This window comes from Camarhynchus parvulus, chromosome 21 (assembly GCF_901933205.1).
Source record: "Camarhynchus parvulus chromosome 21, STF_HiC, whole genome shotgun sequence".
Taxonomy (NCBI): domain Eukaryota; kingdom Metazoa; phylum Chordata; class Aves; order Passeriformes; family Thraupidae; genus Camarhynchus; species Camarhynchus parvulus.
The window spans coordinates 7,580,741-7,607,983 of record NC_044591.1 but is presented as its reverse complement, the minus strand read 5'-3'; the positions used below and the strand labels follow the sequence as shown (position 1 = coordinate 7,607,983).

General features: G+C 56.8%; 1 protein-coding gene across 1 annotated transcript in view; it reads right to left on the bottom strand.

Annotated features, from left to right (window-relative positions):
* AGRN (agrin) overlaps positions 1–26,412 on the bottom strand; it is a 68,886-nt gene extending 42,474 nt beyond the window's left edge. Inside the window, exons 1-3 of the mRNA XM_030964053.1 lie at positions 25,921–26,412; positions 19,117–19,378; positions 7,336–7,356 (exon numbers count right to left, since the gene is read on the bottom strand). Of these exons, the coding sequence (XP_030819913.1) occupies positions 7,336–7,356; positions 19,117–19,378; positions 25,921–26,106 (469 nt within the window). The 5' untranslated portion in view covers positions 26,107–26,412. The remainder of the gene's footprint in view (positions 1–7,335; positions 7,357–19,116; positions 19,379–25,920) is intronic.
* Positions 26,413–27,243: the final 831 nt, after the last annotated feature.

The window sequence follows — 27,243 nt, the reverse complement described above, 5'->3', positions numbered from 1 at the left end:
ACTCAGCCAGCCCCCGAGGTGTCAATCCATGGGCGCCCACAGAAAGCAAACCAAAATGCGCAGAAAGGAAACCAAAATGCGCAGAAAGGAAACCAAAACCCTGGTTCCGAGGGCTCCAAATCCGTGGCTGAGCCCAGCAGGACAAGGACACGCCGGCGTGGGAACGGTGGGAACGTCACAGCAGGAGCAGATCTGGGACAGGGACAGTGCCAGCACAGCAGCGCTGCCAGGCTTGGGAATATTGCTGTCCCCTGGGATAACTGCTGAGATCCTCCAGGATAACCTGTCAGATCCCCTGGGATAACTGCTGAGATCCTCCACGGTAACCTCTCAGGTCCTCCAGGATCACCTCTGGGATATCCTCCGAGATCCTTCAGGACAATCTCTGGGATCCTCCGGGATCACCTCTCAGACCCACGCCAGTCTCACTCCGGGCACACGGAGCTCCCTCCGCTGTCCAGCGGCTCCTCCAGGACACGTCCAGCAGCCTCTGACCCTCCGCAGCTCCTCACGGCCAGGAGCAGCCAAAATTCCAGGAGAAGCCCAAAATTCCAGGAGCAGCCAAGGTTTGGGAACAGCCAAGATTCCGGGAGCAGCCCAAGGATTCCGGGAGAATCTCAAAATTCCAGGAGCAGCCCAAGGATTCCGGGAGCAGCCCAAGGACTCCAGGATCAGCCAAGATTCAGGAGCAGCCCAAGGATTCCGGGAGAAACCCAAAATTCCGGGAGCAGCCAAGATTCCGGGATCAGCCCAAGGATTCAGGGCTGCGGCTCAGCCCGAGGCAGACGCTCCCTGTCGCCCTCCGAGGCTCCTCTCAGCTCCATCCCCGCTGCCTCCACAGGCCAGCCCGGCTCTCCAGGACCCAGCCGAGGCTCGGCCCGGCGGGCGGGGGCCCGGTTCGGCCCGGTTCGGCGCGGCTGCCCGCCTCAGTGCCCGCCTGCCGCCGCTCGGACATGCCGGTGCCTCCCGGCCGGAGCGCGGCTCGGCGGCATGGAGCGGCTGCGAGGAGGGAGGGATGGAGGATGGATGGGAGGGAGGATGGATGGGAGGGATGGGTGGGAGGGAGGTGGATCCCTAATCCCGGTGGTCTCCGTGCGCCCCCCGCGCGGGGAAGGGGCCGCGCAGCATCAGACAAGGGAGCGGCAGCGCGGAGCGAGCCCGGAGCTGCCCCCGCCCCGCATCCCTCCCTCCTTCCCTTCCCACCCTCCTCTCCCTCCCTCCGCCCGCCCCTCGGCCCGACCCCGGCGCGGGGGGGCCCGGCGAGCCAACAAAGGGGAGCGGGGGCGCAGGGGCGCGGCGCAGACAAAGAGCGGGGGCGGCGGGGGTCGCGCAGGAGCCGCTCCCCACCCGGGCACGGCGTGGGCAGCGCAGGGAAGGGCGGGGGAACCCCCCGGGATGAGCAGGGATGGGTGGGAGAGGGTGGGAGGGAGCTCAGCCCCTCCGGCTGCTCGCACCTCTGCCGGCATCGCCCCCCGAGAGACCCCCGGGGGCGGCGGAGCCACGGGAGCAGCAGGAAAAACCCGGTTATTGTTTTATAGGGTGTTATCGGCACGGATTGGGTACAGGCTCCCCAAAACCAGCCGGGAAAGAGCAGCAGGAAAAACCCGGTTATTGTTTTACAGGGTGTTATCGGCACCGACTCCCCAAAACCAGCCGGGAGAAAGGAGCGGGGATGGAAGCGCTCCATCCCTGCGCGCTCCCGGCTGCTCCTGCTTCCCGCAGGGATGGGGAAGGTGCCACCAGCAGGGCTGGGTGGAAGGCAGAGCGAGGTGAAGCTCCAACAACGGGCTGGGAGCGCTGCCACAGCCCCGGGCGGGGATCGCTGCTGCCCCAGAGACAGACCCAGGAGCTCGCCCTGCCCTCCCTGGGGCGGAGGCTCTGCCAGGACTCCTGGCACTCCTGGCAGAACACGAGCATTCCCTGCCGCTGGGATGGCACTGCCAGGGCACCAGGGCACGCGGGGCCATTCCCCCGCCACACCAGCCGGGCTCTTCCTCACCAGGGAGGAGCTGGGCGGCTCTGGGGGCTGCAGGAAAACCCCTCAAGAGGAAAGCGCCACACTAGGGCTGGGTTATCCCCCCAAAAACGGGGCAGGAGGGCGCTGCAGAGGGGCTGGCAGCCCCAGGAGGGATCCTCCAAGCCCTCACAGGACAGACGGACACCGTGGGGAGTGGGGAGCTGCTCCGAGCCCCTCCGGTTTCCCCGAGATCATCAGCAGCAGCAGGGAGGGAAGCTCAGCTTCCCGTGCAGCCTCCAGCAGCTCCTCCTCTCCCTCTGGGGGCTGTGGCTCCATCCAGGCAGCTCTGGGGGCTGCTCACCATTCCTGCTCCCCATTCCTCCAAAAAGCAACAACTCGCGACAAAAACCTTTGCCAGGGGCGGGTTCTGCTCCCAGCCCTCCCAGGAATCCTTCCCTCACCTTGGCAATGCACCTGCAGCCCCAGGGACACAGAGATTAAAGAATCCTCCCACGGGGACACGTGGGGGACACTGGGTGGTCCCCCAGCAGGGCAGGGCTCTCCCCCAGGAGCTCCCTGTGGCATGGGCACAAATTGCCCCCCCACAAACCCCCCTGCTGCTCTCCGAGGGCTGGGAGCATCCCAAGGTGCAAATCCAAGAAGAAAAACAAAGAAAAGAGGGGGGGAAATGAAGTCACGTCCAGGAGATTGCTCCTCTTGAAACCTGCCTCGCTCCCTGCATCCTTCTGCTGCTCCTGCATCCTTCCAGTGCCTTCTCCTGTTCCTGCATCCTTCCCATCCCAACTCCTCCATCCTTCCAGTGCCTTCTCCTGTTCCTGCATCCTTCCCATCCCAACTCCTCCATCCTTCCAGTGCCTTCTCCTGTTCCTGCATCCTTCCCATCCCACCTCCTCCATCCTTCCAGTGTCTTCTCCTGTTCCTGCATCCTTCCCATCCCAACTCCTCCATCCTTCCAGTGTCTTCTCCTGTTCCTGCATCCTTCCCATCCCAACTCCTCCATCATTCCCATCCCAGCTCCTGCATCCTTCCCATGTCACAGGTGCCCAATTCCTGCCCGCTGCCCCCACCGGGCCCTGCCCTGCTGTCACCGTTCTGTGCCCATCCCTGTCCCCTCCCTGTCCCCTCCACGCCCCAGGGCAGGGCTCCAGAGCCAGCCCAGCAACCCAGGCTCGGGCCCAGGCTCGGCTGTGAACAATTCCCAGAGGGAATGGAGCTTTGCCTCCTCCCCGTGCTGTTTTCACATGCAAATCAGCCACGGCCCTCTCTGTCCCCTGCGGGGCCACTTTCAGGGGCGGCTTTTGTGTCCCCAGCCCCAGCATGGACACGCTGGCTCCTCATCCTCCTGGGAAACCCAAACACCAGGAATTCGGGATGGGATCTGACACACTCAGGGTCCCTTTGCCCTGCTGTGACCCCAGTGGGGTCACTTTGGGGTCCATCAGTGTCCCTGTCCCTAGAGCTGCCACCTCTTTGGTGACAGTGACTTTGGGGTCCCCATCAGTGTCCCTGTCCCCAGGGCTATCCAGCTGCCACCTCTCTGGTGACAGTGACAGCAGGGACAGGACAGTGTGACAGTGTCACCCGCTCCCTCGGCCAGCCAGGGACACCCAGCCCTTCCCTGGACACTTTGGGATGGGTCCTCGGGAAACGAGGGCCCAGGAAGGAGAACCCAGCAAGAGATGGCCGAGCAAAAAAGGCCAGAAAAGTAAAAAATAAAAAGAGAAAAAAAAGCCAAAATGGCCATAAAAGCCAAAATAGGCATAGGAGCAAAAAAGGCCATAAAAGTCAAAATAGCCATACAAGCAAAAAAAAAAAAAGATCTTAAAGTCACCTTTGGCTCCAGAAGGGGCAGCTGGGAGAGCCAATCCGGGCGTGCAGAGCCTGCCCAGTGCCTGGTGTTTGTCTCTGGATGGAGCAGGGATGGATTCATCCATCATCCCCCTGCACCACAGCCTTCCTCCTCCTCCTCCTCCTCCTGCTGCTGGCAGCAGCCAGGTGCCCAGGGGACAGCCAGCCCCAGCAGGGACAGGAGGCACAGAGCTGCTGTGACAGAGGAGGGAGGGACAAGGACAGCTGGCCCCGGGAGCCCCTCACAGGCTGAAAATCCATCATTGCCCAGCTGATCCTCATCCCCCGCCTGCAATTCCTCCTGGAAATATTCCCTGAAGCCAGCACTCCCTGTGCTCCCTGGGCAGCCCAAAGCTCCTGGCTTCATTTCTGTCACAGCCGGGCCAGAGGGTGACAGAAGGGTGACAGGGGGGGCTGGGGACAGCAGGGAGGGGTTCTCCCAAAATTCCTGAAATATAGAAATATAGATTCTATGTAAATTCTATATATAATAGAATATATATTCTATATATTCCTGAGCTGCCAGGAATATATATTCTATATATTCTATTCTATATAGAATATATAGAATAGAATATTATATATTCTATATAATATATAGAATATTATAGATATATAGTATCTCTATAATATTATAGATATCTAGTAATATATATATATATATAATCTATAATATATATTCTATATATATCTAGAATATATATTATAGATATATATCTATATAATATACAATATAATATTATATATGCTACAGGTATATTCCATATGTAATAGAATATATATATTCTATTATATATAGAAAAAATATACATAAATATATATAAATATATATAAATATATAGAATATATATGCTGCGGTATGCCTGAGTTTGAGCTTAAATTCCTTCCCGTTTCTCCCAGCTCCCAAAAAACTCGATCTGCTGCTCGGGGAGGTGATTGACAGCTGTCAGTCACGGCCTCCGAGGCGCAGCTCCTGCTGTTGCCAGGCTGATTCCCCACCTGGCTGCCTTCCCGCTAATCCTGTTTGGCAGGGAGCTAATTGGGATTTATCTGACAGCACCCAGAGCCTGCCGAGCCGCTCCGCGCTTCCTCCCCGAGGCCAGGAGGAGGAGGAGGAGGAGGAGGAGGAGGAGGGAGCCTGCGAAAGGCGCTCGCTCCTTCTCCCTTTCCCCATCCCCTCCCGCAGCTTTTCCCGGCTAATTACAGGAGAGAGGAGCTGGGGAAGGAGGGGGGAAAGCGGGGATTTTAATTATTTCATTTAACACTTGGCAGGACCCAGCTTGACTCCCCGCTGAGCAGCGCCTGGAAATAAAGAGCTTTTAGAGGAATAGAGAGCTCTTCGAGGAATAAAAAGCTTTTAGAGGAATAGAGAGCTTTTAGAGGCTCTCGGCGGGAGAGGAGGGAGTGGGGGTGGGAGGCGGGGCTGGCGTGTGCGGGGAGGGGTGCGGATGGTAATTCACACCATTCCCAGGAAACATTCCCAAAACGCGCTCCCAATAAACGCTGCAACTCCCGGAGTGCTGGGTAAGCGCTGCGTCTTCGGAAAAGGGGGTTTTTCCCATGAAAGATTCCCAAAACGCATTCCCAATAAACGCTGCCCTGTCTGAAAAATGGGATTTTTCCCATGAAACATTCCCAATAAAGGCTGCCCCTCCTGGAGTGCGGGGTAAGCGCTGCCCCTTCTGAAAAAGGGAATTTTCCCCATGAAACATTCCCAAAACGCATTCCCAATAAACGCTGCCCCTCCTGGAGTGCTGGGTAAGCGCTGCCTCTGAAAAAAGCATTTTTCCCCCACTGAAGGACTTTGTCCAAGCAAATCCAACACTGTGCCACAGCAGCCAGGACAGAGCAGGACAGTGCTGGTGACACCCCCGAGGGTGTCCCCTGTCCCCTCCCCAGAACAGCAGCCAGGAGAGAAGCACGGCGGGGTGGAGATGGGGACAATCCCCCGAGGGTGTCCCCTGTCCCCAACAGCAGCCGGGACAGAGCAGGGCGGTGCCGGTGACACCCGCCGGTGCTGTCCCCTGTCCCCTCGCGATGCTCGGGGAGCGGAGCCCGGCGCCGCCCGGAGGGGAAGCTGCGCTGCTCCGCGGGCTCGCACCGCCACCTGCTGCCCTGACCGAGCCTCTCCCGCTGCCCCGACCGAACCTTTCCTGCCGCCCGGAGCTCCAGAGGGAGCGGGGCAGAGCCCGGAGCAGCTCCAGAGACCCGCACAGAGGAGGGGACACACAGGGGGCACACAGGGGACACACAGGAGCCTTCCAACCCCTCACCATCGCACCCAGAGGGGCTGCATGGGGCACAGCAGGGCGTTCCCAGCACTCCCAGCCCCTTTTCCAGCGGCTCTGGGAGCAGCCAGCCCCAGCTGCTGCCCTGCACCACCGCGGGGGCATCGCTGGCACCAGGAATGCCCCCGGGAAGCGCACGGCATGCCCGGGATCCGCGGGGATCGGGAAGCAGCAGCCAGCAGAGGATGCTGTGGCCTCGGGAAACGGCCCCGTGCTCCTCCCCGGGCTCGGTGTCCCCGTGTCCCCCGGGCCATGCCCTGGCAGCGGGGCTCGTTCCCAGCGCATCCCTCGGGATCGCTCTCACCCTCGGGATCAGCGGGGAAATCCGGCTTTATGCAGCTCCCTCCGCAGCTGGGGCTGGTTCAATCCCCTCAGCTCCTCTGGCAACGAGGGGCAGCTGAGCTGGCACAGCCTCGTCCCACCCCGCACCGCCCCAAAAAGCTGCTTTGGGCTGGCAGTGATCCCAAACCTCCTGGGGTGAGCAGAGAAGGGAAGAGGAGCAGCTCCAGCCCCAAATTTGGGGCAGTCCTGGTTCAATCCCTTCTCTTCAGCTTCTTTGGCAACCAAACCTTGTCCAACCTGGCCCTGGGCACTTGCAGGGATGTGCCAGCTTCTCTGGGCACCAGTGCCAGCATTTACCACCCTCACCGTTAAAATTTATTCTATTTATTCCACCAAATCTAAACCCTCCCTCCTCCAGCTTACACCCATCCCTGCTTCTCTTTCCTTTCCCCTAAAATTTCCCAAGGAATTCCTGCACACCGGAGCTCCCCAGGTCAGCCAGGAGCGGGACGGGAATTCCCTGGATCTGAGCAACGCCCCAGCGCGCCCCCCATGAGCAGCCCAGTGCTCCCAGTTTGCCCAGGGCCAGCCCAGAGAGCCCGGCCCACCCTCCCAGGCCGCCGGGGAGTGAGAGGCTGAGCATGGAGAGGAAGGTGAGGGAAACACGAGGATGGAGAGGAAGATGAGGGAAACACGAGGATGGAGAGGAAGATGAGGGAAAAACAAGGATGGAGAGGAAGATGAGGGGAACATGAGGATGGAGAGGAAGATGAGGCAAGCACGAGGATGGAGAGGAAGATGAGGCAAGCACGAGGTGAGGAGCTCCCACAGCTCCAGCACATCCCCAGGGATGAGGATGACAGGGACTAAGCCAGCCAGGCTGATGGCGGATGGAGAAAATGGCAATTTTGGGGTTTTTGTTTTAGCCCCACCACTTACCGGCCAGAAGCTTCCTATGTTCTTTAGAAAGCAGAGGAGGAGAAAAAGGAGAGAAGAAATCAGGTTAGAAGCAGGAAAACAGGAGCAGCCCCCAAGCCTTCCTCCTCCCCAAGCCCCCTCTGGCAGGGAGGAGCTGTCCCCAGGGGACACCAGGGGGACAAGGAGGGGACAGCAGGGCTGGCTGCTGGGGGTTTTGGGGACATTCCTGTTTGCTGGGGGGTGTCAGCTCTGACTGTCACCTCGGGGACAGTGTCACAGTGCCCGGTGCCACATCAGAGCCACGCTCCAGGAGCTGTGCCTGGCACAGGAGTGCTGCCACCACCCCTGGCACTCCCTGGTGTCCCCTGGCACGCCACCACACCCCTGAGGGCAGCCCGGATGTGCCCGGGACAGGTGACACAGGACAATGACACGGGACAATGACACGGGACAGGTGACACGTGCCCAAGGCCAGCAGGGAGGAGCAGTGCCAGGGGCACACAGCTCCGTGCCTGGCCATTCCCAGCCTTCCCCAGCCACGTCCCCCGGACTCGGTGCTGGTGACAGAGTGTCAGTGCCACCTCCGGGTGTGAACAACCGGGAATGTCCTCCCCGGGGTCCAGGGAAATCAGGGCAGGGAGGAGATGGAGCTGCCCGGGCTGGAGCCCCCAGAATTCCCCCAGGGAACAGGAACTGCAGCTCTGAGCACCGGGAGGGGACAGGAGGGGACAGGAGGGACAAACCCCAAACTGCCCTCGGGGGCGGAGAGCACGTGGAGTGAGGGGGAAATGGGGAGAAGCGTCAGGGTGCTCTGGGAGAGCTGCTGGGGCTGCTTCGGGGTGGGGAACGTGGTCCCACAAGGGTTAAAAGGGCCCTGGGGGGCCCTCGGCCACGCTGGACACTTGACCACGAGCCAAGGGTCACTCATGGGGACACCAGACCATTCCTGTGCTCAGCCACATCCACTCATGGGTCTGGATGGACACTCCAGCCCCTTTCCAGTCAATTCCTGTCCTCTCCATGACCCCCTGTCCCTCAGAGATCCCACAGCCACACTGGACACTTGACCACGAGCCAGGCTGGACACTTGACCCCTGGAGCCACAAGCCAGGGATGACTCCAGACAATTCCTGTGCTCAGCCACATCCACCCACAGCTGGATGGACATCCCAGCCCCATCCCACACAATTCCTGTCCATCCCACAGCTCTGTGTCCCTCAGAGACCCCACAGCCAGGCTGGACACTTGACCCCATGGAGCCACAGGACAAGGATGACTCCAGACAATTCCTGTGCTCAGCCACATCCGCCCTTGGCTCCAGACAGACACCCCAGCCCCTTCCCACACAATTCCCATCCAGAGCTCCCCCAGCCCAGCAGGGCTCCCACATCCCCTCTGATTTCCAGAACAAAGGTGCCATTGAGCCCAGCCTGCCTCTCCTTCCAGCCCCTGCAAAACTCCCCCAGATTTCTGATTTTCTCCTTGCTGGAGCTGCAGCTCCGTGCGGCAGCTGTGAACATCGAGGAGAGAGGCAGAGAAGTTTGTTTTGGCCCAGATTAAATAAAGCCAAACCCGAAAGGAGGGCGGGAGGCTCCGTGCCAAGGTCAGGGGGAAGTTTCCTGTCGCAGACATCTTTTATGGAAAATCCTTTCCTTAGGACTTTTCCTCCTGAGAAGCTGAGAGGCCTCAGGAACAAAATGCAAACAATGGTTATCTGCTGCTGTGGGATGCAACAGGCGGATCTGTGATTGGCTCATGTGGTTGTTTCTAATTATTGCCAATCACAGCCCAGCTGGCTCGGACAGAGAGTCTGAGACAGAGCCTTTGTTATCATTCTTTCCTATTCTATTCTTAGCTAGCCTTCTGATGAAATCCTTTCTTCTGTTCTTTCAGTATAGTTTTAATATAATATATATGATAAAATAATAAATCAGCCTTCTGAAACATGGAGTCAGCTCCTCGTCCCCTCCCCAATCCTAGAACCCCCGTGGCACGGTCCCAGTGTCCCCGGGCACGGGGCACACCCTGGGCAGGGGCAGGACGGTGCTGAGCCCGTGACTCAGTGCTGGGAAGCCACGTGTGGCCTGGCCAAGCCGCCCTGCAGCGGCTCCTGAGTCACTGCCGGGCTTTGACCCAGGCTGAGCGACGGGGCAAAGCTCAGCTGGGCAGGCTGCTCCCGGCCCGGAAAGGAGGCTCTGGGATGGCTTAACCCAGCCACGGGCAGGGCAGGGGGGACTGTCCCAGTCCAGGAGGGGAAGCTGCTGCCTTGAGGGATGGGGTTGGGCAGCTGGCAGTGCCCAGAGCCAGCGCCAGGGCTGGGACAGCCAGGACACACCAGCCGCCACTTGGGATTTGAAGCAGCCGCCCGATGCTGACACTTCGTAGACGTCCTGTGATTATTCCTCTGCATTTCTATCGGCTGAGGAGGATCTTACTCTTCTAGTATATTAATGACAATCGACTTCCAATCCTTAGAATCTGGTTTAAATCCAGAGAAGAGCAATAAACATAATCTCATTCATACTAATCCTTCAATCCCTCCGAGAGAGCTTCTCCCTTTTCCTCGAGCCTGGCAAGGGATTGAGGAATTTTCTGAAGTCTGGGGCACGCTTTTGTTAATTAGGCACTAATTAGGCACGTTTCAGCACATCTGACCCTGCCTCCCTGCAGAGCTGGGATTTTGGGATTGGGAGACGAGGTTTTGGGATTGGAAGATGAGATTTTGGGACTGGGAGAGGGGATGGGAGCTCAGGAGCATCCCCAGAGCTGGGATGGGAGCTCAGGAGCATCCCCAGAGCCACACCAGGACAGAGGGAGAGGAAGAGGCCGGGACTGCCCCACCTTCCTCCCTTCCCCAGCTCTGCAAGTCCCCGAAAGGCTGCCAGGATTGAAACCAGATGTGTAGGAAGTGTCTCATTAGCTGTAATTGCTTCGGGAGGATTTGAGGTTTCCCCTCTCTGCCACCACCACCAAAAACACTCGGAAGGAGCAGGACAAGGGGAAGAAACAACCCCTCAAGGCAGAGCTTGTGCTGCACAAACGTTTGGGGTGGAAGGCAGGGAAAGTTTATTCAGCCGGGGCTGGCAGCAGGCTGGGGGATCTGAAACCATCCCGGCAGATTAGGCTGGAAAAACTCCGCCTAAATCCCACTTTCCTGCCTCAGCAGGGCCAAATGAGCCGTGAAATGGGCTCAGAGCTCCTGAAATGGGCTCAGAGCTCTGGCCCTGGCACCCTCCTGGCTTCCAGAGGGGGAAAACAGGCACAGGACACGCCAGGAGCTCCTTCCCCAAGTTTGGGACACTCCAGGAGCTCCTTCCCCAGAGCTCAGGGCACTCCAGGAGCTCCTTCCCAAAGGAGGAGCTGCAGCCCCTTGATTTGCGGTGGGAGCAGCACCAGGGGGCCAGCCGAGCTGTGGGGCTCCTCCTGGCGTGTCCGTGTCCCCAGCGCAGCCCCCGGCGCTGGCAGCACAAAGGGCGCCTGTGTTGGAGCCTGGCGCTGGTCCCCGGGCAGGCAGCCAGGGCTGGCAGCTCCCAGCAGAGCAATCAAAGCCCCGTTTGTGCTGCTGAGCCCCCCGAGCACGGCTGGGGCACCCACGCAGGGAGGCAAGGGCACAGCAGCCTGCTGGGGACAGCCCTGCGCACAGATGGGGACATGGGGACAGGATGGGGACATGGGGACAGGCACAGCCCCGCACACAGATGGGGACATGGGGACAGGATGGGGACATGGGGACAGGCACAGCCCCGCACACAGATGGGGACAGGATGGGGACACAGGGACAGCCCTGCGCACAGATGGGGACATGGGGACAGGATGGGGACAGCCACAGCCCTGCACACAGATGGGGACATGGGGACAGGATGGGGACATGGGGACAGCCACAGCCCCACACACAGATGGGGACACGATGGGGACAGGAGCCAGCCTGGGCTGAGGGGACACGGGGCCTTGGATGGGGACTGGGGATCGCCACAAACCCCTTCCCTTCCAAGGCAGGGACTGGGAATGACCCAGGACGGATCCCTGCTCCACCATTCCGAGCACGGACACCCCCAGATCCCTCCTGCTGTGGCACAGATCTGGCGATGCCACAGCTGGACAGGATCAGCTCCCAGCGGGAATTGTGAGCCCGCATTCCCAGCACAGACCCGGCCCCTCTGCCCGCCCCAGGCAGTGCATCCCAGCTTCCCAAAACCCCTCCCTTCCCAGGCACGGACTGGGTATGCCCGACGTCCCCATTCCCCTTCGCACGTGTCCCCCAGATGCCAGCTCCCCCCAGGAATCCCACTGGCCTCTCCTTTGCCTTTGCTGCTTTAAAGTCGCTTTTCCGCCGCCCTGAATAATTGACGGGAACATGAAAATTTAAACTCTTTCCCCAGGCATTCCATCCCAAAATTCCCAAACTCCCCCCTCCCCAGCAGCACAGCCACTGCCACAGTCCCATGTAGGGCAGCTGCCTCCCTTCCCAGGATTCACCTCCAGGAATCCCACGGGATTGTTTTTGCCTTTGCGACTTTAAAGGCAGCATCCTGCATAATTGCCCATCATCCCACCCCAAAGCAGTTTCCTGCATCCCTCCCCATCATCCCTCCCCAAGGCAGCATCCTGCATCCCTCCCCATCATCCCCTCCCCCGAAGCAGCATCCTGCATCCCTCCCCAGATTTCATCCCTCCCCAAGGCAGCATCCTGCATCCCTCCCCATCATCCCTCCCCAAAACAGCATCCTGCATCCCATCAACATCAGCCTGCTCATCCCATCCCTCCTGATCCCAGCAGCAATCCTGCAGCTCTGCCTCCTCCTGCCCACTGAGGATCCTTCATTTCCCTGCATTCCCAGGACGATGGGATCCTGAATTTCCCTGCATTCCCAGGATAATGGGATCCAGCATTTTCCAGCATTCCCAGGATGATGGGGTCCTGAATTTCCCTGCATTCCCAGGATGATGGACCCAGCATTCCCCAGCATCCCAGGATGATGGGGTCCTGAATTTCCCTGCATTCCCAGGATGACAGGGTCCTGCTGGGATCCAGGACTGCAGCCCCTCATTCCCTTCCTCACAGGAACTGTGGGCTGGGATTCCCAAAACCCCTCATCCCCAGCTATTCCTGTTTTGCATCCCATCTTCCCTGACCCTGAGGAGTAACTGAGGAATAACTTCAGGGTTAGCCTCAGGAATAACCAAAGGAATAACCTCAGGAACAATTGAAGAACAACTGGGGAATAATTTAAGGAATAATCTAAGGAATAACTGAGGAATGACCTGAGGAATAACGTAAGGAATAACTGAGGATCACCCTGAGGAATAATCTGAGGAATAACCTAAGGGATGACCTGAGGGATGACCTAAGGAATGACCTGAGGAACAACTGAGGAATAACCTGAGGAATAATCTCAGGAACAACTGAGAAATAATCTAAGGAATAAACTGAGGAATAACCTAAAGAATAATCTGAGGAATAACTGAGGAATGACCTGAGGAAACCATCATACAGCATTAAAAAAAAAACCAGTAAAAAATAAAGGCCAGAGCTGCTTCCAGTGCTCTTAAAACGCCACCAATGCCACCAAACCCTTTTCTGGGAGCACCCTCTGCTTCCCAGCGGCTTCCCGCCCCTTGCAGCCCTGCCGAGGCTGCTGGGCAGCTCAGGTTTCCCCGGGAAGCTGGAGTTAATTAACTGTCACACCCTTGGGCAAAGCCCTCCCAATTCACCCCACTTGACCAAGTGACCCCGAGGATTTGGAGCAGGCTCCATAAATCCCAAAGCCACGTGGGGTTTGTTTTCCCGGAGGGAATCACCGGGGAGTTCACACCTCCCTTTCCAGCACTCCATCCTCAGCGCCCCTGAGATCCCCTTTGGCCAGGGAATTTTATATCCCCGCTCCTGTAACAAGGAGAGAGGGGTTTTATCCTGTCCCCTCTGTGCCCCCCGCCCAGGGAGCTCCAAGGAACAGGGAGATCCATCTCACAGCCTCAGGAACCACACACACCACCCTCGTGTGGCTTTTCCTGCCCCACTCTCCATCCCAAAGAGAAGAGGAATGATGTTCTTACCTAATGAATAATCCACAATCCAGCAGGGACGGGGCAGCACATGGAAAAAAAAAAACACACAGGGAAAAACAGTTGGATCAGATCCAGGGGAAATCCTGCTCAGGAAAAGGGCCCAGCCCTGCTCCTGCCTGGGCATGGACAGCAGCTGGACCCTCACCCCAAAAATGCTGCAGCCCCCTCCTCCCTCTAGAGCAGAGATTCCCCCCCAGAAAAGGTGCAGAACCTCAGGGAAGAGATTTCCCCCCCAAAAAGCTCCAGCCCACCCTGCAGAAATTCCCCCCCAAAAAAGCTGCACCCCCAGAGATTCACCCCAAAAATCCGCAGTGTCGTAGAGCAAGGGCTCACCCAATACATTTGCAGCCCCCCAGGGTAAAGATTCACCCAAAAAACTCCTGCATTTTCCCCTAAAAATTCACCCCAAAAATCCTGCCTTTTACCCCCAGAGATTCACGCCAAAAATCCTGCAATTCCCCTGAGAGATGCACCCCAAAATTCCCACATTTCCCCCCAGAGATTCACCCCAAAATTCCCACATTTCCCCCCAGAGATTCACCCCAAAACCTGCAATTCCTCACAGAGATTCACCCAAAAAAAAACCCTGCAATTCCCCCCAAAATTCCTACATTTCCCCCAAGATTCACCCCCCAGAGCAGGGGTGACCCCAGAGCTGCAGCCCCAGAGGGGCCCAGCGGGGAGGGCAGCGCTCCTGTCCCGTCCCAGAGCAGGGAGGCCAAGGGGGCAGCAGGGCCAGGCCCAGCAGAGCAGCTGCTGCTGCCAGGGCTGGTGCCAGGGTTGCCAAGGCTGCCGGGCTCTGTTATCCACCAACAGCCTTTGAAGTCAGGGCCCAGGAATGTCCCCGTGCCACGGAGGGAGGGACAGGGAGCCCGGAGCCAGCAGAGCCACCCGGCTGCTGCCCAGGAGCATCCTGGGGCACAGCCCCTGGGCAGGGACTCACAGCATCAGAGAATCCACAGAACTCACAGAACTCACAGAATCCACAGAACTCACAGAATCAGAGAATTCACAGAACTCACAGAATCAGAGAACTCACAGAACTCACAGAACTCACAGAATCACAGAACTCACAGAATCACAGAATCACAGAACTCAGAGAATCACAGAATCACAGAATCCACAGAACTCACAGAATCCACAGAACTCACAGAATCAGAGAATTCACAGAATCCACAGAACTCACAGAATCCACAGAACTCACAGAATCACAGAATCAGAGAATTCATAGAACTCACAGAATCCACAGAACTCACAGAATTCAGAGAATTCACAGAACTCACAGAATCAGAGAATCCACAGAGTCCACAGAACCCACAGAATTCACAGAATCCCCAGAATCCACAGAATTCACAAAACTCACAGAATCCACAGAATTCACAGAATCCACAGAATCCCAGAATTCACAGAATCCACAGAATTCTCAGAATGAATCCACAGAATCCACAGAATCAGAGAATCCACAGAATTCACAGAATATACAGAATCCACAGAATCCAAAGAATTCACAGAATCTACAGAATCCACAGAATCCAAAGAATCCCAGAATTCCAGAATCCACAGAATCCATAGAATCCCAAGAATCCAGAATCCACAGAATTCATAGAACTCACAGAATCCACAGAATTCTCAGAATGAATTCACAGAATCCACAGAATCACAGAATCCACAGAATTCCAGTTTGGAAGAGCCCCTCAAGACCATCGAGTCCAACTCTCAACTCAGCCCTGGCACCCAGTGCCACATCCAGGCTTTGTTAAACACACCCAGGGATGGGGACTGCAGCACCTCCCTGGGCAGCCATTCCAGAACTTTATCCCCCTTTTCTGTAAAACACTTCATCACCCTTTCTGTAAAACACTTTTTCCCAACATCCAACCTGAATCTCCCCACTGGAGGGGAACGAGGAATTCCGTGAGGAACTGAGGTCTGACCTCCTCGTTATGGTGCAGCTGGAACCACCCAGCAGAGCCAATTCTCCATTTTTCATCCATTTTTCATCCGTTTTTATCCATTTTCATCCATTCTCCACCCATTCCAGAGCTGAGATGCGATTTCCCCCCACGCACAGTGCAGGATCAGCACCCCGAGCTCCCGGGGCCACATTCCAGCCCTGGGAGCCCTCTGGACAGACAGACAGACAGACAGACAGCTGGGAAGTGTCCGTCCTGCAGATCCCAGGGCACGGGGTCAGCCTTCTGAGCTCTCAGGGAAAAAATCCCTGCTGGAAAACGGAGCAAAAGGCACGGCCTGTGTGTGTGGAAAGCAGGATTCTGGGCTTGGAGCTGGGCCCTTCTCTTATCAGGACAGATGTGGTGGCCAGAGGGTCCCCAGGGTCCCCAGACAGCAGCTCCAGCCCCCTCTGCTCCTTCCTTCCACCCTCGGCCTGCTCTGGGATGGATTCCAGAGCTTCTCCAAAGGGTTCCCACGCCTGGAGGGGCTGGAACGGCCAAAATCCTCCCCCGGGGATGGAGCAAGGCTGTGAGCGCACAGAGCCCAGTGCTCCCAGTGCTCCCAGGGCTCCCAGTGCCCTGGGAGGCCCCCATGGGACGCTCCCGAGGAGGAGGAGGAGGATGAGGAGGGACAATGCACAGAATGCAGCAGCAGGAATGTCCCTCACCCTCCTAAAGGCTTCCCCCACCCCTCCTCTCCCCAGGCTGGAAAAGCCCAGCCATGGAACTTCCATGGAAAAGGAGGATCTGGGCTGGGAATGTCCCCAGCACCCACATCCCTCCCCACCCCAGAGCCTGAGACCCCAGACCCGCAGCGGGGCATGGCTGGGGCAGCCTGGCAGCTCCAGGGAGCCAGCAGCTCCCAGAAAAGGCTGGGAAGGCTCCCCGGGGCACAGGAAGGACAAGTGCAGGCTCTGAGCAGGGCTGGGACGAATGGAAAAGCAATTCCAGCTGGGATTTCTGTGCCTGGGAGCTGGGGCTTCCATGAGCGGCGTGGAAGGGCCAGCTGGGGGCAGGAGAAGCTTTGGGATGCAGAGTTTAAAGGGGATTTGGCAGGGATGCTCAATGAGAAGCAGAGCAAACCCCTCCCAAACCTCCCAGGAGTTTTTATCCATCACTGCCAAGGGGAAGGATCCTGTTGTGCCCAGAGGGATTTGGACATGAAAGCCTGACAGGTTCCTGGTGCTGCATCCCAAAAAAGGCTCCATCCCACTGCAGCAGCAGGGACATTGCAGCTCCTTCCCCCTTCCCTGAACAAGCCCTGGGGAAGCAGAGCAGGACCCTGGGTCTGTCTGTCCGAGGCAGGAGAAAGAAGGCAGCAGGACTGGGATGTGTCCTGGATTAAAGCAGCTCTGCACTAAAAAATAGCCCCGCACCAAAAAAAGTATATCTGGACCCAAAAACCAGCCTTGGACCAAGAAAAATAGCCCTGGACCCATAAAAACCCGCTCTGGACTCACAAAAACAGATCTGGACCCTAAAAACCAGCCCCGGATCCCAAAAAGCAGTCCTGGATCCCAAAAACAGCTCTGGACAAAAAAAAAACCAAAAACAGCCATGGACCCACAAAAACCAGTCCTGGACCCTAAAAAACAGCTCTGGACCCATAAAATCAACCCTGGACCCAAAAACCAGCCCTGGACCCACAAACACCAGCCCTGGACCCAAATAAACAGCCCTGGACCCACAAAACCAGCCCAGCCCCCCGTGCTCTCCTGAGGGAGTGGGTGGGAAAATGCAGCCTTTGATGTTCCACCGAGCGGCTCCAAAACAAAGCTGGGCCACGGGAGATAAAAACACCAGGCAGACCTCGCCGCGGGACGCATCCGGGAGACGGGCTGGGAAAGAATTCCATGGCCGTGGAGGGCACGGCTGCGCCAGCGGCACGGACAAACCACAGCATGGCTGCTTTCCTCTCCCAGCACAGCAGCAGAGCCCCAAACGCAGCGTGATGGGAAACACCACCCTGGGAAAGCTGCTCTGGGCAAGGCAGGTGCCTCCACAATATTCCCCTGGCGTCCCTTGGTGAGCTCTGGCGTTGCCCAAATTCCCTGGAATTGAGGCACCAATGGTGCCTTCCTGATATTCCCCAAATTCCCCGGAACTGAGGCACCAATGAAAATCCTGATATTCCCCTAACATCCCTGGACATTGCCCAAATTCCCTGGAGCAGGCAGCACTGGCACCTCCCCAAAATTCCTTTTGCATCCCTTGAAAATGCCCAAATTCCCTGGAATTGAGGCACCAGTGGTGCCTCCCCAATATCCCACTCACACCCCTGGAAGTTCCCCAAATTGCAGGGAAGAGGCACCACTGGGGCTCCCCAATATCCCCTTCACAACTCTGGAAATTGCTCAAATTCCCTGGAAAAGGCACCAGCAGTGTCTCCCTAATTTCCCTTCACACCCCTCGGCGAGCTCTGGCATTGCACAAATTCCCTGGAACTGAGGCACCAATGATAATCCTGATAATCCCCTCACACCCCTGGAAAGTGCCCAAATTCCCTGGAGCAGGCAGCAGCGGCACCTTCCCAAAATTCCTCTTGCATCCCTTGAAATTCCCCGAATTCCCCGGAACTGAGGCACCAGCGGGGCTCCCCAGCTTTCCCCTCTCCCTCCTGGAAACTGCCCAAATTCCCCGGGGTTTCTCCCGGCCCTGGCAGTGCCCAGATTCCCGGGAAGTGCCCGGAGCTGCTGGCAGCGCCCCAAGGGGAGGCTGCCCTGGATCCCAGGGATGCATTGCTGGAATTCCAGGCTGGCAGGGCAGGAGCTGCGCCAGGACAGGGCACGGGAACGCAGCTCAGGCAGGGGAACTGGGCACGGACTGGACATGGACTGGGCATGGACTGGGCAGGCACTGACTGGTCCAGAGTTACTGGGCAGAGACTGACCAGCCCAGGGATGCTGGACAGAGAGAGACTGGTCAGGCCAGGGCTACAGGGCAAAGAGTGACCAGTCCAGAGCTCCTGGGCAGAGAGAAACTGGTCAGGGCTACTGGGAAAAGACTGACCAGTCCAGGGATGCTGGACAGAGAGAAACTGGTCAGTCCAGGGCTACTGGGCAAAGAGTGACCAGTCCAGAGCTCCTGGGCACGGAGAAACTGGGCAGAGACTGGTCAGGGCTACTGGGCAAACAACTGACCAGTGCAGGGCTACTGGGCAGAAAGAAACTGGGCAATCCAGGATTACTGGGCAGAGACTGCCCAATCCAGGGCTCCTGGGCAGGAGGAACGGCCTGGCAGCCTCGGGAGCTGATCCTGCAGGAAGTGCTGCAGGATGTCCCAGCCTCCCACTCCAGATTAAAATTCCACAGGAATTTGCTCAACAAACGGAGCCTCTCAGCTCCTGCCACCAGCCCGGGGATGTTTCACATTTCTGCCACAGGGAGGGAGGGAAGGGACCCTGGGGCTTGAGGCGGGTGGGGATGGGACAGGGCAGGGACCCCAAATCATCACCCTAAATCATCACCTGCCCATCATCCACTGACCCCAAAATCAGTGCCACCACCCCAAAACCACAAAAACCAGCACAACACCCCTCAACCACCACACCTAGCAATCCAGGGGCTGGGAATCCCACAAAAACCCCCAAAAAAAAAAACCCCATAACAGCCTCATCTTCCACACAGTGCTCCACCTCCTCCAGGCTGTGCAGGGTGATGCGCATCAGGCTGGAGCTGAACTGCCCATTCAGGGGCTGCAAACCCCACAAAACCTCCACAAAAACCCCAAAAACCCACAAAAAACCACCCCCAAAAAGCCCACAAAACCCCCACGAAGTCCTCACCTTCCACGCAGTGCTCCACCTCCTCCAGGTTGCGCAGGGTGATGCGCATCAGGCTGGAGTTGAGCATGAGCTCGTTGCGGTGCGCCGGCCACAGCGCCTGCGGCGCGGGGTTCACGAAGAAGATGCGCGTGTCGCCCGTGGCCACCTGGTTGTCACAGATCAGCGGGTCCCCGAAGCCCCCGATCACCACCTTGTTGCCCCCGTCCAGCAGGATCTCGTGGGTGACGATGTCCTTGCCCTTCAGGTAGCGCCAGACCCGCACCTGCCGCGGGGAGGGGAGAGGTCACCACGTTGGTGTGCTTTGGGGGATCCTGTTCTGCTCCCTGGGCTCTTCTTTCCTCTTCTGGGCTCCCATCTTCTCTCCCTGGGCTCCTCTTGCCCTCCCTGGGCTCCTCTTTTCCCTCTCTGGGCTCCCATTTTCCCTTCCTGAGCTGTTCTTTCCCCTCTCTGGACTCTTTCCCCTTCCTGGGCTCCTCTGTTCTTCCCTGGGCTGCTCTTTCCCTTTCCTGGCCTGCTGTTTTCCTCCCTGGACTCCTCTTTTCCCTCCCTGGGCTCCCATTTTCCCTTCCTGAGCTGTTTCCCCTCCCTGGGCTCCTGGCAGACAGATTTATCCCCCAGCAAAAGGAGCCATTCCCAGGTTTCTGCCCGCGCTCCTTTGGCCCTCCAGGTGTCCCCCAGACCCAGGGGCTGCTCGGACACGGAGATTTCTCCCGGGTGCCAAATTCCTCCCTGAGCACCTCCAGTCCAGAGCTCAAACCAGGGGCTGAAACCTCGCTGGGGGCCCCAGGGAACGCAAATCCTGTGATCCCTGATCAACCTCAGAAATTTTTGTTTTGCTTTGGGTTTTTTGGGGGTTTTTTTGGTTTTTTTTTGGGGGGGGGAGGCTGTTTTTTTAGGGGGTTGATTGTTTGTTTGTTTGTGTTTGTTTGCTTGTTTTGTTGGTTTTTTTTTTGTTTTTTGCAGCCTGAGCTCCAGAATTTCAGCCCTGATGGAAAAGGCTTCAAAGTTCACGCTGAGCTTGAGCCAAGCTCCCGCGGAGTGTCCCTGGCAGGCTGGCAGGACGGGAATGGGGTCATTGCCACATTGCCTGTGGCCGCGGCACCACAAGGCACAGCCTCCTGCTCGGCCTCACCTGCCAAGCGGGAAAAGGGAATAAATTCAGAATAAATCCAGCGCTGCCTGTGCCCTGCAGGCACAAATCCAGCAGAAGAACCGAGTTTAGGAGATTCTGTTCTCCTCACGCTTTCTCCTGCTGGTGAAATATTCGCAGCAGGACCTCGGGCTCGGGGGGTCTGCGCTCTGAGGCAGCGCAGCCGCCCAAAAGCAGCGATAAATTACCCCAGTGATCGTCCCAGGAGCTGCACCCTGCCTGCCCTGCCGCATACCTGAGCCCAGGAGCGGCCCAGGTGCAAACGGGGCTGGGACAGCTCCTGGGGAGCCGCACATGCCTCGGCTGCTCCCAGGCGTGGAGAGCTCAGCCCCGCGCTCCCACTCTGCTCCGTGCACCAGCAGGAAGGGTGGGGGGACTCGGGGCGCTGAGCCTCCCCACAGCTCCCAAATAAAAAATACAGGAAAATAGAGAATGGTAAAAATAGAATTATAAAAGTAGAATTTAAAAATATGATTTAAAAATAGAATTTTAAATTTAAAATTTAAAATAGATTTAAAAATATATTTAAAAATATACTTAAAATATATTTTAAATATTTTTAAAATATATTTTAAATATATTTAAATATATATTTTTATATATTTTATATATATAATATATATTTATATATTTATATATAATATATTATATATATTATATATATTATATATATTATATATATTATATATATTATATATATTTTATATATTATATATTTTTATATATTTAAATATATATTTAAATATATTTCAAAATATATTTTGAAATATATTTAAATATATTTCAAAATATATTTTGAAATATATTTAAGATGCATTTTAAAATTTTAAATATAGAATTTAAAAATAGAAGCATAAAAATAGAATTTAAAAATAGAATGATAAATATAGAATTATAAATATGGAAGCATAAGTCTAGAATTAAAATAGAATTATAACAAATAGAATTATATAGAAATGGAATTATATACAAATAGTATTATAAAAATAGAATTATTATTTAAAAGTGAATTATAAATATAGTATTATAAATATAGAATTTAAAACCAGAATTATAAAAATAGAATTATAAAAATAGAATTATTATTAAAAATAGAATTATTAAAATATATTTTTATGAAAATGTATTTTTATAAAAATAAATGATAATGGGAAAATTCCTGCGTGGGATGCGTCCCTCCCCGCACAGCCCAGATCTGAGCTGATGGGCAGGGAGGGGGACAAGGTTTTGCTGCTCAGGTCTCCGCGGGATTTCCTCTCCTCTTTGGTCCTGCAGCACAAGCCCAGCTCCCAGCAGGGTGAAAGGAGTGGAGAAACCCCAAATCCCACCAGGGAAGGCAGAAATCCCCCTGAAATTTGCTGAGGTTTAACTCAAAAAAACCCCACTCACACTCCTCCTCCTCCTCATCCTCCCTCGGAGCGAGGAAGGAGCAGGAGCAGCATTTCCATGGATATTCGGGAATGAGAGGGGCCTGAAAGGCTCCAGCTCCCCCAGGAGGGGCAGCTCTGGTTTGTGCTGGCTGGGAGCAGGGACAGCCCCTGAGGGAACGCCTGGAGCTGTGCCAGGAGGGGCTCGGGATGGAGAGAGGTTTGGGATGGAGAGGTTTGGGGTTGGGATGGAGCGAGGTTCAGGTTTGGGATGGAGAGGTTCAGGTTTGGGATGGAGAGGTTTGGGATGGAGAGTTTTAGGTTTAGGATGAAAAGGTTCACGATGAAGAGGTTCAGGATGAAGACCAGGACATTTCCTTCCCCCAGAGGCTGCCAGAACATTGGAATTTCCCCCGTTGCTCCCAGGGATGCCCAGGTGGGATTTTAGCAGGGATAAGAGTCACATTCTCCTCTTGCAGGTCCCCCCCGACCCCAAAACCATTCCAGGACCCCCTGCAGGAGCCTGGAGGAGGGACTCCACAGGAACCACGGCACCCCCAGCCCCACGGGGCAGCCCTGGGGAAGGTGTGCAGGGCACAGCCCGGCTCTCAGCTCTGGGGAAGGTGTGCAGGGCACAGCCCGGCTCTCAGCCCTGGGGAAGGTGTGCAGGGCACAGCCCGGCTCTCAGCTCTGGGGAAGGTGTGCAGGGCACAGCCCGGCCCTGGGGAAGGTGTGCAGGGCACAGCCCGGCTCTCAGCCAGCCCTGCTGCCTCCCCAGCCGCTCCTCCTGCCTCTCTCCCCGCAGTTCAAGCCCAGACACCTTCCCCAGCCGCACCTCCCGCAGCCCCGGGGCAGGTGAGCAGCAAACCAGGGCATAAACCCAGCCAGACAAAGCAGGAAAAATAGGGGAAAAAAAAAAAAAACAACCCACCCCTCCTCCAGCAGCAGAAAACACAGCCCGGGGCTGGCTCCGGCGTGCGGGGCATTTTCATTTTCACAGCTCGGGGTTTGGGTTTTTTTGGGTGGGGAAAAGCTGAATTCTCCCCCAGCTCTGCAGCAGATGGGGATTGGAGTTAATTGGCGTGGCTGGGGCGCTCCGAGCCAGGCCACAGAAACATCAGAGTCCGGCGGCCTCCTCCCCACCCTAATGAATGGATGTGCGAGCTCCGGGCCCGGCAATTACCTGCGGGGCATCCCATTCATCAGCGCCGCGCAATTAAGACTTTGTCACCGCTGACTCACGGGCGGCAGCGAGAAAAGGAAGGGAGACAGAGGAAAATGGGGCTGGGACCTGTTCGGAGGAGGACACTGCCCTGGAGAGCTCTGTTTTGCCAGGGAGAGCAGAAAACGCTGAATTTTACGGGGGTTTTGAAGCTCCGCGGAGGCGCAACTATATCCAGGCACGGGGTTGTTTTAAAGGCGGGGAAAAATGTAAAAACCCCAAAAATAAAAGGGTTTTCCAACATGCCAGGGGGGTGCATGCCATAATAGGGAAGGGGACCACCTGTACAGGAACATTCCGGGCAGGAAAAGGCCGCGGGAAATGCCAGGTTTGGTTGTGTAAAGCCGGGTGAGAAGTTGGAGCAAAGTCCCCCCTGGAGGAGCTGTCACTCGGGATGGGAGCACTGAAAGGGGGCACCAGGAAATTTTGGGAGATAAAAGTCAGAATCAGCTCTGCTTCCAGGAAGTTTTTGGAATTTTGGGAGATAAAAGCCAGAATCAGCTCTGCTCCTACGAAATTTTGGGAGATAAGAGCCAGAATGAGCTCTGCTTCCAAGAATTTTTGGGAATTTTGGGAGATAAAAGCCAGAATCAGCTCTGCTTCCAACCCTTCCCCTTTTTTGCCTCTCCCTGTGCCTTTTCCCTGCCCCTTCCCCAGGACCCAGCAATTCCCACAAAACCCCCCCAAAATCTGTGCTCCATTGTCCCGAACAGGATCCACATCCTCTTCCACACTTCCTAGGGCACTCACAGAACCTGGATTTGCCCTATAAATAGCAGCCGCCTTGCTAACCACGGGGACAGCCCAGCAAAAGGCGCTTCAGGGGCAGGAAGGGACAATGCCAGCAGCAGCTTTGGGCACAAGTCAGAACCTGCACTCAGGAGCGCCGGAAAAAGGGCACAGCAGCCGCATTTTGGGAATCCTGTCAGCCTGTTCCTGCTCCCCTCAGCTCCCCCGGCAGCCCGGGCACGGCTGGCAGCTATCTCGGGGTGTTTATCTAACGTTAATTCACATTTCTCCTCCCGGGGCTTATCTGCCTCTCTCGAAGCGCTCAGCTGGGAGGCTTTGGGAAGAACAATGCCCCAAGCACGGAATTCACGGATCCCCACGTGCCCGGACCACCCAGCGCCAGCAAAACTCGGGATTTTTGGGTGCGGGAACTCCCTTTCCTCTGCAGATAAGGAAGAGGCTGACAGGAGATAACGGTGGGGGGGTCCGAGGGCAGGACAGGAGGAATTGGGGCAGGAATTTCCTCAGCACAGGATCCTGGATTTCTCCCAGCTCCCCCGAGGGCAGTGCAAGGACAGCAGGAGCCAGGGGTCAGGTTTAATCCCGAGCTTGCTGCTGGAATTTCGGTTAAAAACAAAAAAAACAAACAAAAAAAACCCAAAAAAAACAAAGTAAAACAAAACAAAATAAACTGCAGGCACGGCAAATGCACACAGTTCCAATTCCAAGACTTGGGAAGATCTGAGGAGGGCAGCGAGCCAAGAGCTGCTGCAAAGCTGCACATCCCCAAGTCACTGCAGTGACAGGAGATCTATCTGCTCCCAGCTCCTTGGGACACCCCAAATCCCATCCCAAAGCTGCTTTTCCCCGCAAAGACACCACCGAATGCCTCTACAAATGACACAGGAAGGGCTGATGGGCAGGGAAAGGGACAGGGAATCGCTGTCCTGTGAAAATTCCCGAATGTCACAGCACTGCCACGATGGGATGGGATGGGATGAAAGCTTTCCTGCTTTCACTTTTACACGACTCCAAGGCTGGAATGATCTCTCAGGAACCTGTCCTGGCCCTTTTGTGCTCTTTGGAGACCAGGAACGGGCAGGAGCAAAATCCCAAACTCCAGAGCAAGCAGCACAAACCTCACCCGGGCACTGCTCAGGGAAAGGCAGGGAGGAGATTCCCTTCCCAGTGTGAGGAATTCAGATTGTGCTTCCCAGAAAGGCACCACGGGCAGCCCCATCCCACTGCTGGCTGCTCCAGCTGGGGCTGGATTGCACCTTGCAAAGGCAGAGCTGCTTCTCTCAGCCCAACTTTTCGTGATCCCAGCTTTTCCTTATCCCTGCTTCTCCTCCATCTCACCTTTTCCTTATCCCAGCTGTTCCCCCATCCCAGCTTTTCCCCATCCCAGCTGTTCCCCCATCCCAGCTTTTCCTTATCCCAGCTGTTCCCCCATCCCAGCTTTTCCCCCTGCCCTGCTGCTGCAGGATGATTTTCTGCCAGGCAGACACCTCGCTGCGAGTCCGCAGCGGGGAGAGAAATGGATTTATTTCTCACCCTGGCATTTCTGCCTCGCCACCAGCGCCACTGGGCCGCCTCCCGCGGCCACCTCGCTCCGGCCTCAGGTGGCCACATCCATCCGTGCCCCACGGGCACAGCTCATTAATGCTCGGCGGAGCACCCAGGATGTGCCAGACACTCCGCAAACAGACGGTGCCGGGGGGGCTGCGAGCTGCAGATGGGTCGGGGGGCGCTGGCAGCGGGCAGGGGCTGGGGGATGCTCGGGGGATGCTCCAGAGCTCCGCAGGGAGAGCTCTCCGAAGGGAAAGTTCAAATTCTTCTCTGCCACCAAAGCATCGCCCCCGGCCCCGCAAAATCAGGGTTTTGAGGAGGAAAAGGGGAACGGGGAGAAGAGGGAAAGGCGAAGGAAGAGCGTGTCCTTGCAAGCGAGATTCCTGCCCCGGCAAGGGTTAAGGCATCCGGCACGTTTTCTGTCAAGCGGGCGGATGGGATTTCAGGTTGCTCGGGACTTCAGCGTCTCTGCGCTTCGGGGGGAGATAAAAACCCCCAGAGCCCGAGGCCAGGTTGGTGGTTAAACAATAGCTCGGGCTGCAGGAAAACTCGAGATGCTGCTAAAGTCAACAGGAGAGGCTCCCAGAACCTCCCGGAAAGTTGGGAGGCAGCTCCGCATCTCGCCAAACCAAAGAGGGAAATGCCCATAAAAAGCAACCTCTGGAGATCCCCCCGGCCCCCCCGGGCCACACAGCAGCCGGAACCTCTCCACAACCCAAAACCCCCCCCGATCCCACCCCACACCGCGCACGGGGCGAGAGTTCTACCTTGCACGAGTAGGTGTGGTGCACCGGGTCCACGTTCATGATCTCCTCCACCGTGCCCGTCAGCACCACGTTGGCCTCCTCCTCCCGGCGCTCCAGCTCCCGCTCGGGGCAGCTGGCCCGCGCCGGGGCCAGCAGCGCCAGCAGCGCCGGCAGCGCCAGCAGCGCGGGTGCCAGCCGTGTCCCCATGGCGGTGGCGGCCCGGCCGCGGTGCCGCGCAGCCCGGCAGACAAAGCGGCCCCGCTCGCAGGCAGCGCTGGCGCAGCAGCCGAAAGGGCCACTTTTGTTCCAGGGAGGTGAAAAGGAGGAAAGAAAGAGAGGGAGGGAGGGAAAGGGAGGCAGCGAGGGGAGGGGAGAAGGAGGAAAATCCCAGGAGGAGGAGGAGATCTGGAAGGCGCTCGGCGCTCGCTGCCGTGGCCCTGGAAGAAAGCGCGCAGATTTGCATGCAATCTGAATTGCTGATAAGGAGGGAGCGGGGGTTAGGGGGGAGAGGAGGGAGGGAGGGAGAAAGGAAGGGAGGAAGGCAGCGCGGCCGCCCGCCCTGCTGGCAGCGCTCGGTGCGAACGCCGCCCCCAGGAAAGGAGCCGCGGTTAATGGATAATCAGCGCCGCAACGTGAGGAGACTTTTAAAGGTGTAGGGACCGCGGCCGGCCCCGCCACCGCCTCGCCGCGAGTGGCAGCTGTCCCCAGCCCTGGCCCGGGGTATCCTTCACCCCATCCCGCACCCCCGAGATGCCCAGAGTGGGGGTTTGTCCCTCCCTGTCACCCCCACTCTGAGTGGCAGCTGTCCCCAGCCCTGGCCCGGGGTGTCCCTGCCTCCGTCCCGCACCCCCGAGATGCTCAAAGAGGGGTGACACCCCGGCATTTCCCTCCTTGTCACCCCCAATTCCCCCCAAAGATGCTCCCGGGTTATCCCCACAGGGAAACTGAGGCAGGGCTGGTCCTGCTTTGCTGGGACCCCACAGATCCCTCCCTGGGCACAGGGGTGACCCGCACTGGGGACATGAGCTGTGACAGAGCCACCCGCGGAACCATGGAGTGGTTGGAGAATAACTTCAAAATCAGCTCATCCCACCCCGTTCCCACCCCAGGCTGTCCCAAGCCCCGTGGCCCGGCTCCCCGGGGGCTGCGGGGTGATTTCCCCGCATGTCCCAGCAATTAGGGCAGATAGAAAATGAACAGTTAAGCGGCACCGGGGGAGGGATGTTGTTTGTGCCCTCCATAAATCAGCCGGCCCCCAGAGGCGTTTTACGAGACCGTTTCACTTGATGGCCCTAAAAAATCCCCTCGTTTCGCTTGATGGCCCTAAAAAAACCTCCTGGCGTG